The sequence below is a fragment of the Bidens hawaiensis genome, unplaced genomic scaffold (genome assembly GCF_021521415.1).
Source record: "Bidens hawaiensis isolate Kalapana, Puna unplaced genomic scaffold, B.hawaiensis_p1.1 tig00006190_1, whole genome shotgun sequence".
Classification (NCBI taxonomy): domain Eukaryota; kingdom Viridiplantae; phylum Streptophyta; class Magnoliopsida; order Asterales; family Asteraceae; genus Bidens; species Bidens hawaiensis.
Window position 1 is genome coordinate 371,201 of NW_027491410.1, and position 19,669 is coordinate 390,869.

The 19,669-nt window shown below is 36.1% G+C and overlaps 2 protein-coding genes across 2 annotated transcripts; one reads left to right on the forward strand and one right to left on the reverse strand.

The window, feature by feature from the left end:
• Positions 1 to 10,023: 10,023 nt before the first annotated feature.
• On the forward strand, positions 10,024 to 14,041 carry LOC143631660 (protein sym-1-like). The gene is made up of 3 exons (XM_077100351.1): positions 10,024 to 10,461; positions 12,507 to 12,598; positions 13,349 to 14,041. The coding sequence occupies exons 1-3, from the start codon at positions 10,306 to 10,308 to the stop codon at positions 13,752 to 13,754; spliced, it is 654 nt and encodes a 217-aa protein (XP_076956466.1). The 5' UTR covers positions 10,024 to 10,305; the 3' UTR covers positions 13,755 to 14,041.
• Positions 14,042 to 15,852: 1,811 nt separating this feature from the next.
• LOC143631661 (large ribosomal subunit protein eL37x) lies at positions 15,853 to 17,400 on the reverse strand. Its single transcript, XM_077100352.1, has 4 exons — positions 17,324 to 17,400; positions 17,093 to 17,228; positions 16,162 to 16,263; positions 15,853 to 16,062 (listed from the first exon to the last, which is right to left on the reverse strand). The coding sequence occupies exons 1-4, from the start codon at positions 17,324 to 17,326 to the stop codon at positions 16,016 to 16,018; spliced, it is 288 nt and encodes a 95-aa protein (XP_076956467.1). The 5' UTR covers positions 17,327 to 17,400; the 3' UTR covers positions 15,853 to 16,015.
• Between the last annotated feature and the right edge of the window lie 2,269 nt (positions 17,401 to 19,669).

Below are 19,669 nucleotides of genomic sequence, written 5' to 3' on the forward strand. Positions count from 1 at the left end.
TTGAGATAATCTATCCATCATTAGATTGATCACTAGCTTTCATGAATTGATTGCACATGCATGTTTATCACTTGTTATCTACTTGCCTACTTCCCTCTCGCTGTCACCCCTATCCTCCCTATAAATGTTATTGTACCACATCAAATATCTTTTGGATTTTGTTTTTACATTTTAACACCTTCAAGTTGTACATTAACTGTGTACATGAGAGATACCAGACTCATAAAGAATGTTATCTCAAATATTATCACACATTTTAGACGAGTGGTTGTAAATGACAGGACTCCACATTTTAGTGTGATTTTAGCGTGAACAATTCGACCTCCTATGGAATTTCTACTTGCACAACAAAAAATAAAGTTGTGAACTCCCACCGGGTAAAATAGACAATGTTAACGCATGGAGAATTGCTCAAAGTTCATCCAATTAATAAATACACTTCACAAGTCATGTCCAATGTACAATTAAATGCAAGAGAATGTATGCCATGCAAGCAAGAGAATGTAAGCCACAAAAGAAAAGAAAATTTATTGTGACGATTAAGTGATGAAAATGATGCCAATGATGCTATTAGCGACGTCTTGAGGCAGATTTTAGCAACACTGCATGTGCGCCGCCAACAAGATAGACGATAGATGTATAGGGATAGTTTACAAATTACAATATGGTGACATATATTTTATTGCACCTAGAATACGTTGCTATGTGTCGCTATGTACGCCATTGTTCTTTGAGGTGTCGCTAAGTGGACTGCTCGTCTTGGCATATATATCATAAAACAATTTGACAGCTATTTGTATAAACTCAAAATTTTTGTCAGAGGTGACACTTTTGACTTGTTTGCAAATGTATGTCTATGTGGATTTTGTTTATCAGTAATTTAGTAATACTATTTTCTAATCGTATCTAAACATATTTTTACATTTTTAAAATATAAATTGACAAACATATACATACATGAAACGCATGAACTAGGGTGTGAATGGATTGGGTTTTTGTTCTTTGAAAACATTTTGGTTTTGGTTTTATGATGGATTCGGCTGGTATTTGGTTCCGGTATCGGCTTGAAATTTTACTCAGTTTTCGTGCTAGAAACTTTGCTCGGTTTTTGGTTTGCCTCGGGTTGGGCCAGAAAAGCCTTGTAAAATGGGTTGTAAGTTTTAGGCCTACAATATATGTGAATGTGGTGAGACAAGTTAACTCATTTGATTTAGCTTCTATATTAAGGCCCATTAAAACTGTTTAGCTGCTAAATCATGGCCCAATAAAGCTTTAAATTTATGGGCCATAAATAATAAAACTGAAATTGTTTTTCAAAAAAAGCACCATCCAATAGAGGTGCACAAAATACCCGTACTCAAAACCGGACTCGAAAAAAATACCCGGAACCGGTTTTGTTTATACCCAAGTATTCTATACCCGAAACCAGAACCGACCCTACCTGTAGGGTATGGATAAGGTATGCTTTTTGAGCTCAATACCCGCACCCAATTTATACCCGGAACCGGTCATACCCTATACCCATACCGGGTTATACCAATTTTCTAATACCCGAAATGATACATGAATTTTTATAGTATATTTTTATGTTTATTTCACAAGTTTTATGTTTAAGTTTTTTTAAAATGCATATTATTAAGTAAATAATTTGTACTTAAGTGAAATTATGGATTTTGTAATATAGTTTAACTATTTTTATAAATTACAAATCAAATTTATATTTTAAACAAATTTAAAAATGAAGAAAATATTACAAATTCAAAAACGGGTATTAATACTCGGTCGTACCCGGACATATACCCGGTTCCAACACCAGGTTATCCCCGAACCCGATCATACCCTACCCGGTTACATAGGGTTGACCTTTTCTCCTCAATACCCTACCCGAAGCCTACCCGATTTCTCTCAATACCCGATTTCCCAATACCCGATCATACCCGAAACCGATTCCATATCCGAACCAGGGTATTAGAAAAAACATGATTTGTACACCTCTACCATCCAATATCCATCAAGCTCATTTAGGTTTCATATTTGTGCCGATTTATTGATGAACTATATATCCAATTATTTATGATATTATTCATATTATGTAAATTTGATTAAGAAAAAGTTATATATATACATACTAGTTTGAGGCCCGTGTATTACACGAGTAATTCTTGAAAATACAATATTTAATAAATAATTAGTATACAAAAAACAATAAACCCGTTAAACAATATTAATACAGTTGTTGTACAATAGTCTTTAAAACAATTTTAAAGTAAAAGATAATTATAAATGCTTGAAAAAAAAAAAGAAGTAAATAATAAATTATCAAAATTTGAAGCATAAATGTTAAGAATGGTAAGTATTATAAATTTGTTAAAAAAGGTGAGATATAACGTATGTGTCACTGGCAAAACTTGTAGTCTTTTATTAGAGAGTGTAAATGTAGATGAGAAACAAAAACTGAAGAATTTTTTAGAGAAGACTAAAATCCTTCAAGCTAAAATTATTTTTTTTCCAACGTAAATTTCAAGTCTTTAAAGTTTTCCCAAGCTAAAATTGGTCCTGCTGGGCTCACCCATTAAAGCAACATGTTTCATAAACATAGTACGTCAAACTTGCGGTGCACACATATAATCTATATATGTGTGAGCCTTTGGATGGACAAACGTGAAAGTGCACTAATTTTGACGTTATTTTACTAATTTCGTTAAAATAACGTTAAAAGTGGCGGAATATTTAATCAGACATCATGTGGTGGCGTTGATGACCGAAAGACAGGGCATATGCACCAATAAGTTGGTGTCTCAATGGTTAAGTGATATGTGGATTCTGTCCAAGGCTTAATGCAAAACTACTATCGAGCCACTGTCTCACCGGAAACAACCTCTCTATGCCTACGGGGTAGAGGTATGGTTGCCTACATCTTACCCTCCTCAGACCCTACCATAGCTTTACTATTGGTGGGATTTACTGAGTACGATAATGCTGATGATAGTAGCCTAAAACCCGCGTAACTACCACTCGGGATAGAACGTATCAATAAATAAAGTTCTCATGTTTGAACATATCTTTTTTTTAATGAACAACAAAGTCCGACCACTTAGGTACATCCATTGGTAAAAGGTCACCCACGCTCGAGATCGTAGACATCGCTAGCGACCAGGTGCCATTGGCGGACGACAGAGTTGATGGTAATGGATTTGCCATTGGCGACTTCAACGGAAAACGGTCGGGAAAGCTTGGTTCGAGGCATAGCAATTTTTTACTCAAATTTCAAATATATAAAACTTCTATCGGCATCAGTATCAAATAAAATAGAAGCCAAATGATGGTTCACCAAAAACATACCGTTCACGACATTGTTTGCCACTTGAGCTTGATTCGCGTTCATCATGAAAGCTCGCCCTTGATTGCCATGATTGACTTGAGGTGCTTGTTGTGGAGGAGGAGGTGGTGCTTGGATTGCTTGAATGGGTTGGATGAGTGGTGCATTGGGTTGGGGAATTTGGGGTTGGTAGGTTTGAACTAGGTAAGCTTGGGTTTGGTAGTAGTGTATGGTTACGGTTTGGGCTTGGTTGGCAAAGGTTAATCGTGGGCAATTGTTGCGGAAATGGTTAGGATCTCCACAATTGAATCAAGCTCGGGGTTGTTGGGGTTGGTTTGGTGGGTATGGTGCATATCGGTTTTGGGAGTTTTGGGGAAAGGTTCTTGGTTGGTTTGGTTGGTTAGGTTGGGTTCGTTGGGCGGATCGGCATGTGGTGCTGAGGTGGCCAAGTCAGTTACAAAGGGTACAATGGCGACATGGCATGTTTGGTGGGTGGTGAAGTTGGCAAGTGTTTCATAGCAGGGCGGTACCGGTATAGGGTCTTCGGTTTTGGGGTGGAGCTTGGGTTTGGTTTTGTTGTGGTTGGGTAACAACAAAGTTTCGGTAGTTGGTTTTGAGTTTCTTGTTGTTGTTCTTGTTGTGACGGGATGAGTTGGAGTAGTTGATGGCTTGTGGTGCGGGTTCAACCTTGGCTTGAGTTACGGGATCGGGCTTGGCTTTCTCACTCGGTTTCTTGAGGGTTAGGGTACCCGCCTTCACATGGTTTTCCGATAACGCAACGGCTAAAGTGATGGCGTCCTAAAGATTCACGGGTTTGCTACTCATAATAGAGTCCTGGATTTGCATCGGTAAACCCTCAATGTATTTGTCAATCTCGTGCTCAGTCGGGGTAACCAAATGTGGGATGAGAATGCTCAACTTGTGAAAACGGAGTGAATAAGCGGCATTATCACCACTTTCTTGCTTTAGGTTCCAAAATTCTTCCTCAAGCTTTTGGAGCTCGTGTTTGGGACATAATTTCTTCATCATAAGTGCCTTGAGATTGTCCCATGGAAGAGCCATAGCCGTATCCGAACCTTGGAGGTGCATAACACTACCCCACTATGTTAGAGCGGTCTTTCAAAACATGCTTAAAGCAAAATTTGTCTTTTTTGCTTCGGGCACTTGCTATGTCAAAACACACTCTCGATCGATTCGAACCATTGCAACAAGGTAGTCGCACAGTTGGTTCCAAGGAACTCGGACGGGTTGGTACTAGTAAATTGCTTGTACAAGTAAGATGCGGGTTTGGGTTCAACGGGTGCAACAACGGGTGCGGGTTGGTTAGCTTGGATTTGGGTTGCAAGTTCGGGAATCACAGCAGCCATTTGCTTGACGATAAAAGCAACCATACGTTGGTTGGTGTTCTTGCGCGGACTTACTGGAGGCATGCTAAAAGATTATAAAGAAATGTGATAAGTTTTGAGTAAAAAGAAATGAATATGAAGGTGTATAAAAATAAAGTAAGATGAAGTTTAAATTATTGATTGTGAATCCTAGAGTTAGTAAGGAGGAGATGTTAGTGTTAGATAAAAAAATGTAAATCTTTGTATATAAATAACAAAACCGAAAACAATCGTAAATGATTTTTTTGAGAGGTTAAAGCTTGAAAATTTGAGATTTTGAGATTTATAGAGTCGGAAAATCGTGCATGAACCACCATGACTTGATATTTCAACACTAAAAAGTTTATAAAACACCATATTGGAGTCTAAACATGTGCACGAACCACCGTGACTTTGTCATGTTTTCGACTCAAATAACGATAATAACACAATAAATCGAGATACAACGTCATGTCAAAACACTAGTCCACGAACCACCGTAGTTCTATTGTTTTGACACCGAAAATGAGGATGGCGACCGGAACGCTCACATTCGACTACTTAAAGTACTGACATTTATAACATGATTTGTGGCCTAGAAAACGAGCACTATAATCCAACCATCCCAGGTAAGTAAATCACCTTCGATTCTTGGAATCTTTTTCTCAAATGGTCGTTTTATAATGTCTCGTTTACTATGATGGCTACAAACCCAATATAAACGCAACCTTTAAGGATTTGAAACAACGGATCCAGGTTAATCTTGTAATCCATAAAACACAATGAAAATCTACTTTTGCGTTTTAAGGTAAGGATACCTTGAAAATGCTATGAAAGTATGTGTATGTGAACATTTAGGATATTGGTGAATTTTAAACAAGTTTATAAATAACATGCGATTTGAACAATTAAAATAGAGTAAACAAGTATAAGCACATGTATAGGACCCTAAGCATAACAATACTAGGTCATTACGTCTAACCACATATCTTATTGTCATGGCTCTGATACCAATCAGTCACACCCCGACCAAAGGTGGCGGAACATGCCGAGATGTAACGATTGCCCATAAGCACATGACACTATTTAAAGCGACAATATTTAATAAACTCATTTTATTTCACAACATCGAAAATTTCACATAACGAATATTCATAAGACAAATACAACAAAACGTAGCAAATAATATATTGTGCATTTTGCTAATATCCTAAAGGTATTTGTGACGTTTTCTCCACAAGCTCCATAATCAACCAAGATGCAAACCTATAACAATTCATAAAATAAAGTTTATCAACACAAAGGTTGGTGAGCAATTCATAAGTTTGAGCATATAGATATATAGTAAGAAAGATCCACAAAACTCGTATACGAAACAATAAATAAAAGCAATAATTTGGATAAAATCGCTAATAGAATTACGTTAGCGACACCTAACTATAAGGGGATGCCAAATAGTCTAGGATTTAATAATTATTGTTAATTGCATTACGTTAACGACACCTTGCTACAAGGGGATGCAAAGTAGTCTAGGATTTATAGATCAACTAACCAAAAACGATAAACACATAGGCATATAATCACATAACACCAAATCGAGCAAGTATTTAAGTAAAGTATACAATATGTTAGTGGTTTAAGACCCAAATATAAAACATTTAGTTTAGATAAGATGAAATGTCACCCCCAAAATAAAAGATAGAAAACCCCATGAAAGTACTCACGTTCAAGTAATAAACTTGAAAGATGATAATTTGAAGATTTGCCGGAACGACGGGTTTAACGAACAAAGCCTAAAAGAAGAGAAGTCTCGGATTTAGAAAGGTTGTCTTGAAAGTATTTAAGTAAAATAAATGTTGAGAAATGTAAACAGTTAAAGTTTCAAGGTTTAAAATGTAACTATTTGCAATTTACAATAATAACCCTTTAAAAATGTAAGTTTGCTCGAAACTGGGTCAAAGTATCTAACCTTAATATTTACTCAACCTATGTTAAGTAATAAGGTGGTAAAATGTAAGAATGCAAGTCCCTTGGGAATAAAGATACTAAAACGGGTAACAAGTGTTCGGGTTGTTGGTTCGGGTCTTGATAATTGGTCAAACCCAAAGTCAACTTTTCAAAATATTAAATGTTATGAGATAACTCATAGAAACCCATTAACACTTAACCAAGTATGTAGATATATTGTTTTAGAATTAACAACGTACGTTAAGCGAGTGCTCGGTTTTGTCGATCCAAACTTTGTTATGAGATCAAGTTGGATCCAACATTTCCAAATACTTAAGAAAATAATTAAAATCAGTTTGTAAACTATTTTTAAAGAAATATACAAGTCTTGGTAGCTAAAAACACACTTGTGTGTCTTAAGCGAGTAAAAATCGGATCGGTTCGGTTTCCATCTCACAATAAGTTCATAGATGGTTTCCACGTGCCCAAATATCCAAGAACTTGTATAATAATGTACAAATGAAAATACTTAAGTTTTACAACCAAAAAGTTAACAATAAAGTCTTTAAACAAAAATTCGGTTTACGGTTTCGGATCTAGTTTCGGGTTAAGACCGAGTTTAGAATCTACTAACCCATAACCATGGAACTCATAAAAATGGTTTTATAAACTGAGATCTAACATTAAACATGTTTTAAATAAGTATTTAACAAAAACTAGTAAGCAAAGTTCGGTTTACAGTTTAGAGCTATTTATGGTTAAACCGAAGTATAGACCCTCAAACTCATAACCATGGAACTTGTAAATAAACCAAAATGAGCAGAAGTTGAGCATGGGTAGTAAGCAATAATAAAGTTAGATTGTTAGATATGGAAAATATATAACAAGGACCACGTAAGTCCTCCATGAAGCCTTGCCTTACAAGGTCCGAAACCTCACCGACTGGAGCCGGAGAAGCAACTACCAAAGGTAACAAGGGTTGTATATTATATATATGTTGTACCACCGTATTCAAGTGTTAGTAAGGTTAGATGAACAAATTAGAAAGAAAGATTAAACTCAATTTGACTTTTAGAAGTCAAACACTCAAGAACACCTAAGAAAATAACTTTGAATCTTTGATGTTTGAGAGAGAATTTGGAGTTGTGGCAGGGAATAATGGATGAAAATGATAGTGCATATATAGGGGAAGGATGGTGGTCAAATATGGGTGTTAATATCAAGTATTTGCATGAAAATTGGATCAAAACAAGGCATAAACAAACAAAACCTGTAGCTGCAGGTCTGCAGCCCCATAGCAGTACGCGACCAAGGAAGGTCATCCCCATCGCATGGCGCGATGGGGTGGTTACCAGACTTTCCAACTTTTGTAAAATGGCAGATTTAGCCCATGTAGTTCGTTTTAGGTGATTTTTACGCATTTTAAAGACTGAAAATGATGTTTTCAAGACCCAACAAGTATAAAACAATATTGTAACATAAAATCCATCATTTTGATTATATCATAAGCTTCGGTTTACAAAATGGGTCGTTTTACATAATAAAAGTTTACAAAACAAATACGAATCGAAACCCGAAATTGACGAATGTCACAAATTAGTCTTTATAATTTATAAAAATGTATCACATGTTGTAAAGATTAAAAAAACAAAAAATATATAAAAGTGAATATATATAATTTGTTTATAAAATAAAATAATTACTATTTAATGCAATTTGACTTTCCATATGAATTTTTTTAATGACAAATTTATTTTAAAAATTAAAAACAGAAGGTTACATTATTTATTTTTTTTCAAACGGTGACTTTCACAGTTAAGATGTATCACACTCCTCGGTCCAACAGGAGGAGGAGCCCCGCCACCCCACTCGGGCCAGACTATGTTGACATAACCGGGATCCACGCTGGCATCCGAGTTTGGCTTGGCCGTTCCCGGTAAAACCCGGTTGGCTCACCCCGCCCGAAGGCACGACAAGTTGTTTTTGCTCTGGAAAACTCCGGTCAGAATCAGGACTCGAACCCGGGACATCCGGGTCATCCATCATGTTCCTGTCCATTGGGGCAAGCCCTGCTGGTTAGAAGGTTATATTATTAGATTTCAATTTTTTTAAATTAGGGGTTGTTTTAAATAAATATTATCTATTAATATAAGGCAAATTGTTATTGTATTGTAATAATCCCAATTATTTGTTATTGGGTGATAATAATTTCACCTTAGTTTATTCCCACAAGTGCTCTCAAATTTTTAAAAAATGACCCTCGATGGTTCCCTGTTAGAAAAAACATAACGACATTAAGTTTATTTTCGAATTTCAAACTAATTTTTTAGGGTTTTTGATCTGAAATGTGATACAAATTGATTGATGATTTAAAACTTAGCACGAAACGATACTCCAAACAGCTTAATTTTTTTTAATTTGAAGTTCAAACACCTGATTTGAAGCACTAATCAAGCCATTTGGACGGCCGACAATATAATTTCCCTGGAGAACACCCAATCCAAACTCTCTAAAGTTAACGTGATGCAACAAGACTCTTCAAATTAAAAAGGATGATGACTTAATTACAAAAAAAAGTCGTCATTTTAAAAAAACAAAAAAAATAAAATAACACGTAACATGAGAGTAGGGTTGTTCACGAGTCGAGCCGAACCGAGCGAAGGCTTGCTCGTTGCTTGGCTCGTTTACAACCGAACCAAACCGAATGACTGAAATTCGAATCGAGCGAAAACCGAAACGAGTCAAAATCGAATCGAGCAATTTTTCGATCAAACATTGAGCGATTTCGAGCATTATTTATTTCTTTTTCACTTTAAAATTTTCAATAAGAAACAAACTTGAAGGTTGTAAATAATATATTTTATAAATAAATTAGTAGTTTTTAGACAAACGTGTACTAGATTGTAAATTTTTATTAAAAATAAGTTTGAAGTGAGATATAATGATCATCTAAACAACTTCTAGCATTCTAAAAACTTGAAGTGAACAAATTAAATTATATAATTGACGGAATATGAAAAATTTAAAGGGGTAAAAATAATTGTAAGCTTATATTTATGTGTTTTGTCTATATATTTATATATTTGTTCATATATAATTATATATAAAATAAATTAAAATTATTCGAGCCGAACCGAACGGAGCAGATCTTTGCTCGTTGCTTGGCTCATTCACAAACCGAACCGAGCAGAGCGGCTCGTTTTCAAGCGAGCGAGAAAACGAGCGAGCATTTTCCAAACAAGCGACGATCGAGTTCGAGCGACGAGTGATTTGGACAGTCCTAAATCAGAGAACCGGTACCGTGTTTGATACAATATAGTAAACTCAAAATATTATTATAAAAGTATAAAACTACAATTACAATAATAATATTTTGACCAACCCAACAAACTCGCCCCCAAACACCACCTACAGTAGTAGTAGTCCATCCCTAGTCTTCAATTTCATCCCCAATTTCATTTCAATCAATCAAATCCAATTCTTTACAATATTTCGATTCCATTTGCGGCCAATCCAATCGACACACCAAACAGCCAATTGACCGAACCAATTTCGGGAATCTGTGCTCAACAATTTTGGTCACAAATGGAACAACCCTAGAAACCAATATATTCAGGCTAATTTCCGTTGGATGTGATAATAATAATAATAATAATAATAATAATAATAATAATAATGTTGAAGCTGTGGAGATGGTACCAGAACTGTTTAGCTGTGCATCCGGTGAAAACTCAGGTTATTAGCTCCGGTTTAATTTGGGGGTTTGGCGATATTGCTGCTCAGACGGTTACTCATGCCACTGCTGTCAATAAAAACCCTAATTTGATACCTGTAAGTGTTCTTTGTATCATGATAATATTAGGTTTTATATTGCAAAAGCTGCTTTTTTTAAAAGCTGTATTAGTAGATATTGGGGCTGTAAGTGGTAACGTTATTGTTCATGACCGGTTGGACTCGACTAAGTAGGTTGACGGTGTTAGGCGCTAGGAAGGCGAAAGTATTTGTTTCATTTGAATGGTTTGGTGGTGTCTTTGAGTGTTTTCGTTATAATAAACAAAATGGCTTTTGGTTATCAAACTAGTTATGCCTTATGGAATAATCTAGCTACATGATTAACTGTAGCATAACACAATGCAGGAGGTATGTTTTAATTTGCTTTTGTTGTTATGAAACTAGAGAATTAGATAATCAATTGTTTAACTGTATTAGAATACTGTTTGTTTAAGGATGTAAGGAGTTTGATAAGCAACAACTTTGAAACTGGTTATTTGGGATTGATAGTTTCACATGATAATCAGATATGTGTAATTAGTTTGCCGGCATTCGAGCACTCAAAAATGGTTATGTGCATCAAAGTGTAATAATTAGATTAGCAAGTTTAGGAAGCAATCTCAAAACACTTAAATACTTCATTATTGGGCCATACGTTGGTGATTTTAGTGTCATCAAGCCATAATGTGGAGTAGACATTTTTTACATGACTCTGATTATATTCTTTGACGTGCGTAATCTCGGCTTTAGCATTCATGATCCAATCCTTTTGGGTCATTTGTATAATTACAATTTTATTGTGCATAAACACAAACGTAGACCAGTCAAGACCACAAGTATTATCATGTATACTTTCTATAACTGCAAGGGTAACGGGTGCTTATCTTTATGTTTAGAAGTTTCTGCATTCGTCTCTTTGACTTTGTATGTTGGGCTTTCTAGAAATAGATTCCATTTTTCAATACCTTATTCGTTAATTTAAGCTCGCTCTTGGCTTACTGTACGGCCTGTATTTAGTTAGGTTTTACGGTTTGCTTGGCTCAAATTTGCCATATTAACAGTTTGGTCCCTTAACTTGCAGTTTAACGTATTGACGATTTTGATTTTCAACTTCATTTTGATACCTTTGAAGTTTGATACTTCAAGTATGTTTAATATATTTGGGTTGTTACAATTGGTTAGCCTTAAATGGTTAGAACCTAGAAGCCAATAGTCACTCATCAACTTCTCATCTTATGGTTTTTGTATTTGCATACGATTCTTTCAGTTACCACTTTCCTTTCATTGGTGCATAGGTTTGATAAAGAGAAAATCACATAAGTAGCCATTTTAGTGAGTGTGATATACTTCTATGGTCACATTAGAGCAATTTCACGCATATAGCCATAGGATAAGTAAATGTTTAGTCCCATATCTACCGTTACTCCCCTAAACTCTGAATGTTATCATTCTTTACACGAGTAATAAATTAATAATGCAATACATAGTAATTACATATGCGAGTCCATACATGAATTGATTGGCTATGTGATGTCATGTATCACATTATAAGTCTTTATTCATGTGAAAAAGCCTGAAACACTGATAAAAGTAGATATGTATCTCATGGTTAAATGAGTGATTTGATTCTGACATGCTGTATTGACATAACATGCGTGGATTTTTCTTTGATTAAGTGGCTTGTTTTGGTGAGCATATATGACTTATCTCATTTTACTATAACAAGTAGTAGTGTTTGGAGATTTTTTTAAAATAAATGTTTTCCGTTGCAACCGAAGGGCTAATTTTCTCTCTTCTATCAACAAAATGTGACATGCACCAGTGATCTTATGGATACCTGGATAAGTTGCTTGTGGAGTTTTAATATTTTTTATACTGCCTTTTATGGGCGGTCTGAATAATATCTAACGCGAGAACTGGTTTACTTTTGATTGGACAGCTGAAACAATTTGCACTTTGTTCGTCCATTATGTTTCACCTCTGCATGATATCGCTGTCACTATATTTGCTTGTTATTTTTGCTTTCTCTTTTGCTGCCTGTAGAAATATGAAGCATGTGATTGTCATGATTGAATAAAAAATATTAATGCACATTAATTTAACAGGAGGAAGATAAAGAGCTACACATCAATTGGAGACGTGCGGCTACCACAAGCTTATTTGGAATGGCTTTTGTCGGACCAGTTGGTCACTTCTGGTTAGTACTTCTTTCAGATTTTACTAATATAATTTTATGGTAAACTGCAAGTGTAGAATTTATGTTAGTTATTTCTGGTTATTTAGAAAATAGATATGGTAGTTTTAAGAGGTTGTTGACATCTCTACAAGAACTATCAGCTTTGGATATCATCCGTATATGGTTCTACATAAAATAGGAACATTTATAAAGAAAGTAAACCATACTTGATTTGCATCTTTGTTTGGTATTAATATTAATTTCATATAGGCATAACTTTTAGAAGGTTCATAAGCTTTGATAACCGTTTATGAAATGGTAACAATGCATTTTGTTTGATTTAATATTTTAGATGTTAAATCTCTCGTCAATCTGCCAGTATCTGAAAGTAAATCAATCTCTCCAATATATGCGAAGTCACGATTTTACATCTTGAATGGTGTTATGTGGCCTACTAATCTCAAGTCTTGGACATTATTGTTCCATCTTTCCGGCCAAAAGCAAGTCAAGATTTTTTATTAACTGAAATGGTGATAACTTGTATACTTAAATATAAACTGTTTTTGGCCAAGAGCAAGACTATTTTCTTATCAAAGGTCAATCGATGATCAAATAAGTTAAATCTGATAGTAAAGTAGCCAAAAGTAACAAAATTTTAATGGTGCAAGTCTAAGACTTGTTATTTTCTGAAGATATCCCTCTATTCTCGTTAGTCGTTATAGAAGGGCATTTTAAAATTTAAACAATTCACCCATGCTATTGTTCTTGTAGGTATGAAGGTTTGGATCGGTTTTTAAAATTCAAACTTAAATACCCACCTAAATCGGTACGGTTTGTTGCAACTAAAGTAGCACTTGATGGGTTCATTTTTGGGCCCGTGGATCTTCTTGTTTTCTTCTCCTACATGGGCTATGCAGCAGGAAAAAGTGTTAAACAAGTGAAAGAGGGCGTGAAGCGCGATTTTCTTCCAGCGCTAGTTTTAGAAGGCGGAATTTGGCCGTTGGTTCAAGTTGCCAATTTTCGGTTTATACCCGTACAATACCAACTTTTGTATGTGAATTCATTCTGCTTGTTGGACAGCTGTTTTCTTTCTTGGCTTGAACAACAACAGGATGCTGCTTGGAAACAGTGGTTCAAGAATTTGTCATTGAAAGAACATAATAACAAAGAGGGTTAATGGGCTGAGCCGCATTGAGTTTGGTTTTTGGCCCAATTTTTTTTTTTTTTTTTGGGATTTTATTTTTAGTTTGTGTTGAATCTTTTGGGAACTTTGAGAAGAGTGTTTGATTTTAGTTGTCTTTAATAGAAAAAAAAAATCTTTTGCTTGGTTTGTCATTTGGTTATATATATTGAAATATAGTGCATAGGAAAGATTGTTGGTCCTTAACACATAATTTGGGTGTCGAATACCAGAGACCGGGTATTTTGCTTTGTTCGAGCCCGAGTTGAGCCATGGTGGGTTTGAGCTCGATCTCGAAATTAAACGAGGCGGCTCGGCTAGGCTTGAGATCAAGCTTAAGTTAGACGAGTCAAGTCTCTTAGATCAAGCCAATGAGTTGAGCCATGCCCCGAGCTGAGCTTGATTACAAAAATGAGCCGGCCCGACTCAGGTCGTTTTAATTCAAGTTTTTTAGCTAGTTTTATTTGAGCTATTATCAAGCAAGTTACGAACCACGAGCTTTTTGAACCACCCTACTTTCATTATGCGGTTCTGACATGCCGTAGTGTCAGTTCATGCAATCTGTTTAGACGTGGCCTGCTTGGATCATTAAGCCGTTTTGAAGTGGTGACATCGATAGAAAATCATTAGCTTAACGGCTGTGTGAGTATTTTGTGTTTGTATTTTTAGGTAGTTGGTGTTAATGTTTATCCATGGTATATGCTGTCACGTTTGTTTCAAGGTGATGCTCTTTTATAAATACTCTAGAATAATAAAATATAACGTTTGAGACTGAATAACTTCTGTAACACAAACGGATTAAGATTTATGGCCAAGATTTGGCTTCGTCTTTAAAATCGGCTTTCATAAAAATGGGTGTTCATTCGTCATATAGGCCAAGATGACACTCCTTTGGAGGTTGAGTGGCATCAACAAGAGCGAATTACATTTACAAACTATCTTTTATAAATGTATTTATTTATACATTGAAAATAACAAGTTACAAAGATAATAGTCTAAAGAAGTGAAACTCATACTCAAGCTCGTTTATCAAACCGATTTTGATTGGCTTATCTCGTTTATACCTTACAGGCTTACACAGCGGACATGTTATGATGGTAGAAGGCAGTTGGAAAATAGTTAACAAAGTTGTTTAAACAAACACGTGGCTAAAACTCGCTTGAAAACAACTATAATAACTTCTACACTTAAGGGGCATTTGGGATTCTTTATTTAACCTCTTTATAACTTGTATACGTCTTAAGTTATAACTTATGACTTACACATAGGGGTGATCTTCGGGTTCTTTTTTCGGGTTTCGAGTATCCTAAAAAACAAAGCAAAAAAATTTAAACACTACAATGCTATAATTAAACCAACATATTATTCTTTGCTCGTAAGCAAATAATCAAATGATAAACCAACATAACTTCATAAAACAATCCAAAAGAAGAGTTAACTAACTTGAACCATAATCGTCTTCAATCGAGTATGACTTGGTTCAATTACGGTTGTTATTAGTAATAAATGGACAACATAAATTAACAATGAACAATCGATCTACAATAGTTGTAATGACATCAATCGATTAGGACGAGACTTTGATGACGTTAGTGGCTAAAACTAAGCCGATTATACCTAAAAATATATTTAATTTTAAAATTAAAAGTTTATTCGGATTGACCCGAAACTTACAAATCAAACCCGAGAACTAACCTATATTACTTCGGTTCAGATTTTTACAGATCAGGTTAGTTCGGGTACATGTTTTCTCCCACTCACATAGCTTTCGCAAACACCTTTATGTAGAAGATAATATAAACAACCCCAAACACCCCCTTAGTTCACACCTTTAGCTTCTTAAAATAATTAAAAGACCTTTGCTATAAAACCAACCTTAACCAAAACTTAATAATTTTTTACAGTTTTCTACAATGATTGTTGTTTGAAGTTATTAAGATTCAACTATATACTAACAATCTATTAATTCAATCTGTTTTTATAACTAACTCTAATTTAAATCACATAAAACTGACTTACAAAAAGATCAACAACCAGTTGAGGATTAAAACGAGTCCCAACTATGGATAAATTTTTGAAAAAACGAAGAGATGTAAACAAAAACTGAATGCGAATAAATAGCGTTTGGGTGGTCAATAATAAGTTGAATATCAAAAACATGCAAACAGTAAACAAACAAAAATCCCAAGAGAGGTTTTCTGAAAAACATAACAATAAGCAGTACCAACACAAAACCAAACAAAATTGTACTTCATTTTTTAAGTGCTGGCGGCTGCTCCTTTGGTCCTTGGTGTTGCTTGAGTGCCTGTTTAACAAAATTAAATTACAAATCCAGCCACTGAACACAATATAAAATACCAAATACAAAAAAACACAACACAAAATTGTATTTAACTTATATTACCTTCTCTGAAGCCACTCTTGAACCTGCGGGGAACATTACGAAGGTAACGCATGCGACCGGTACCTGTGGTCTTCCTTCTGATTGCCTTCTCACTCCAGTTATCTAAAAAATAGCACAACAAGTTGTTTTAAGAATTTGCATCCTAAATAAAAAAACTAGTTTTTAAAGTGCAAAACAAAAGTTCAGCCATCCAAACATCTTATTTTCATTTATTAGTTTTCAACATGTAAATATTCTTTATATTATAAAACAAAACAAATTGAAGACCGTAGAACAAAAAAAAAGAATGTTGATAATATAAAAACAAGGCAAAATAAAGTAGATCACATATTTTATAAACAAAATGTGTTACATCATCAAGCAGCACTGCAACCCAATAATCAGTCAAATATGATTATATATGAGAAGAACGTTCAAAGTATCGTCTATTAAAAAACAACGAATTTCAAGTTCTCAAAGCGCAAGAAAACAAATTCAACCTTCCTAAATATCTAATCTTTAATCATCAAACCCAGCTGCTGTAAAAAATGATACCGTAAATTGATAAACAAAGCTGGTTATATATAAACGAGCCCACCCACCTAAAAGTATCACCAGATCATTCTATCCAAAATAATGTTACATTGTTAAGCAGCATTCAGCCTAATTAATAATCAGTAAAAAACCCCCTTCAAGGCAATCATTATACAATTAGTTTCTAGTAGCGATTCATTTTTAACCTAATTCTTCTACATCTTGATTAAAAGTGAAATCAAGTAGTAACAAGCTAAATTGAAACTGACAACCTCGCAATCATGAATATTAAATGCAGCCTTTATTGATACAAGGTAGTAATCACATTTAATCAACTAACAAGCAATAATCAAGATTATTTGAGAAATAACTGTGAAGCCTAAGCAAAGTAGAGAAAGGGAGTAAAAGATTTAGGTACATTTCCTGAGGCGTGCAGCAGGATAGGCACAGGCAGAGCATCGGCTCTTCTGCAAATGGAAGCTGCGTCTGCCGCATCTCACACACAGTGTGTGCGTCTTGTTCCTTCTCTTTCCGAAACTACCTGTTCCTTTACCCTATTATTATTATTATTATTCATCAGATTTCATACCCATTTATATTAATAATATGTTAAACAAACAAACAAACAAACAAACAGGGTTTACTTTACCATCTCTGCACAACAAGATTCAGATGCAACCAAACCCTACAACAAGCTAATGCAACAATGAAAACCGGCGGCTTAGATATGTCTTATTATAAATCAGTGTTAGGGTTTTCAAATGATACGGGCCTTGTTCGGCTGGGCTACACTGGACTGGACTGGAATGGTTAGCCCAACATTGAAATGTCACAAAAAAATAAACTATTTTAACAAAAACTTAAAAACTGGTTTGTCATTAGTTTTGGTTAACATGGAACCGGTTTGGTGGAGAGGGTTATAAACAAATGCTGTATCTACGGTTTCAATCGCTTTGTATATATTCTGTTAGGAACAAAAAAACACCCGGTTGTTTGGTATGTTTTTCAAATCGAGTTGGGTTTAAAGTCGGTTTTAAGGAGCGAGACTATGAATTGACGAGTTGGGTCTTGGCCAAACTTTTTTTTATATGCTAGATCGTCGCTATCTAGTCAAAAATAATTATCATAAGTCCTAATCACCTAAGAAAGATAGGGTAAGTAGGGTGTCGAACCACGAGGAGTATGTAGTCAGTGTAACATGCAACAAATTTCTAAGGTGTTGTTTGTTTTTCTGAAAAAAGTTTGCGCAACCTCTTTTGTCTGCGCTGTGAAGATCATGCACAAACATTGCCATCTATAGACTGTTTGTTTTCTTGAACACGTTTTATTAAAAAAGTCTGCGCAATCTTTACTTGGTACAAACTTGACACATTCACTTCTGAGATCTTATAAGGTTTGCAGAAGGTTAAAACAACACACCCTGCCAACACCCATAGTCTACCATCACCACCACCCATCGTTCACCACCACCACCACCACCACCACTACCCACCCACCGTCCGCCACCACCACCGCCCACCCCACCACGCTCTGTCCGCCACCGCCATCGTCCACCACCCACCACCACCGTCCGCCGCCACCACCGTCTACCACCACCCACCCACCCACCGTCCACCACCCCCACCACCCACCGTCTACCACTGCCATCGTCCACCACCCACTCACCGTCCGCCACCGCCATCGTCCGCCACCCACCCACCGTCCGCCACCACCACCGCCCACCCCACCACGCTCTGTCCGCCATCGTCCACCACCCACCACCACCGTCCGCCGCCACCACCGTCTACCACCACCACCACCCACCCACCCACCGTCCACCACCACCACCGCCCACCCCCACCACCCACCGTCCACCACCGCCATCGTCCACTACCCACTCACCGTCCGCCACCCACCCACCGTCTGCCACCACCACCGCCCATCCCACCACCCACCGTCCGCCACCGCCATCGTCCACCACCCACCACCACTGTTCGCCGCAACCACCGTCTACTAAGGGTATTCAAATTCGGATATCCGAACATTTCGGATAGTGGATTTCACTACCGAATCCGTATCTGAAATTTCGGATATTCAGATTTGTTGCAGCGTATAAGCACCACATATTATGGTTTTTTACTCGGTTTATGGCTGCTGGGTCTTGAGTTTGGTGGTAACAAGAGGATGTTCGGTGGTGGCCGGTCGCCATAAGGTAGGTGGTGTTGTTGTTTGAGGAATCCGATGGTTCTGAGAAGGCAACGAGGACTGAACTCTGAAGTTGGATGTAGGGTTTGGAAAGGGAAAGGGTCAAAGGGATATATTTAAATAAACAAAAATAAGTAATAAATGTATGTTTCGGATATTTCGGATATCCGAACTATCCGAAAGTTTTCAAAATCACTATCCGAATCCGAATCCGAAAATTCAGATATTCGAGATTCAGATATTTGAATTTTCGGATAAGTCGGATTCGGTTTTCGGATATTTCGGATACGGATTCGGATTTTTTTAACACCCCACCGTCTACTACCACCACCACCAGCACTGTCCACCACCGCCCTCAACCGCCACCACCTTCTTCCACAACCACCATCAACTACCACTATCACCTTCCTGCACCACCACCACCCAGGCACCCACTACCACAGTTCATACACCATCACCAGTTTATTTTAGCAATCTACAGACGTTAGCATTTATTTAAGCAATCTTTAAATGTGTTCTCAACATATTACAAATGGTCATGTATGTTTCTGCTAAAGAAATAATGTTATGAGATTTGACGAGAATGAACCTAGGATTATAGGATTGGACATTTAAGCTTTAAATTATGATGAATTGGGCTTGGGTTTTATTAACATCTAATAATCTTTTTGAATATAATATTTTACCCTAAAGCAAGTTTATTTGCATTTTCATCTCTGTTGTATATTTTTATATGTTAGCAAAAGAAAGAATAGATACAGAAGATGAATTGTTCTCAACTTTCATAATTCATCTTCAACATTGTTTTAAG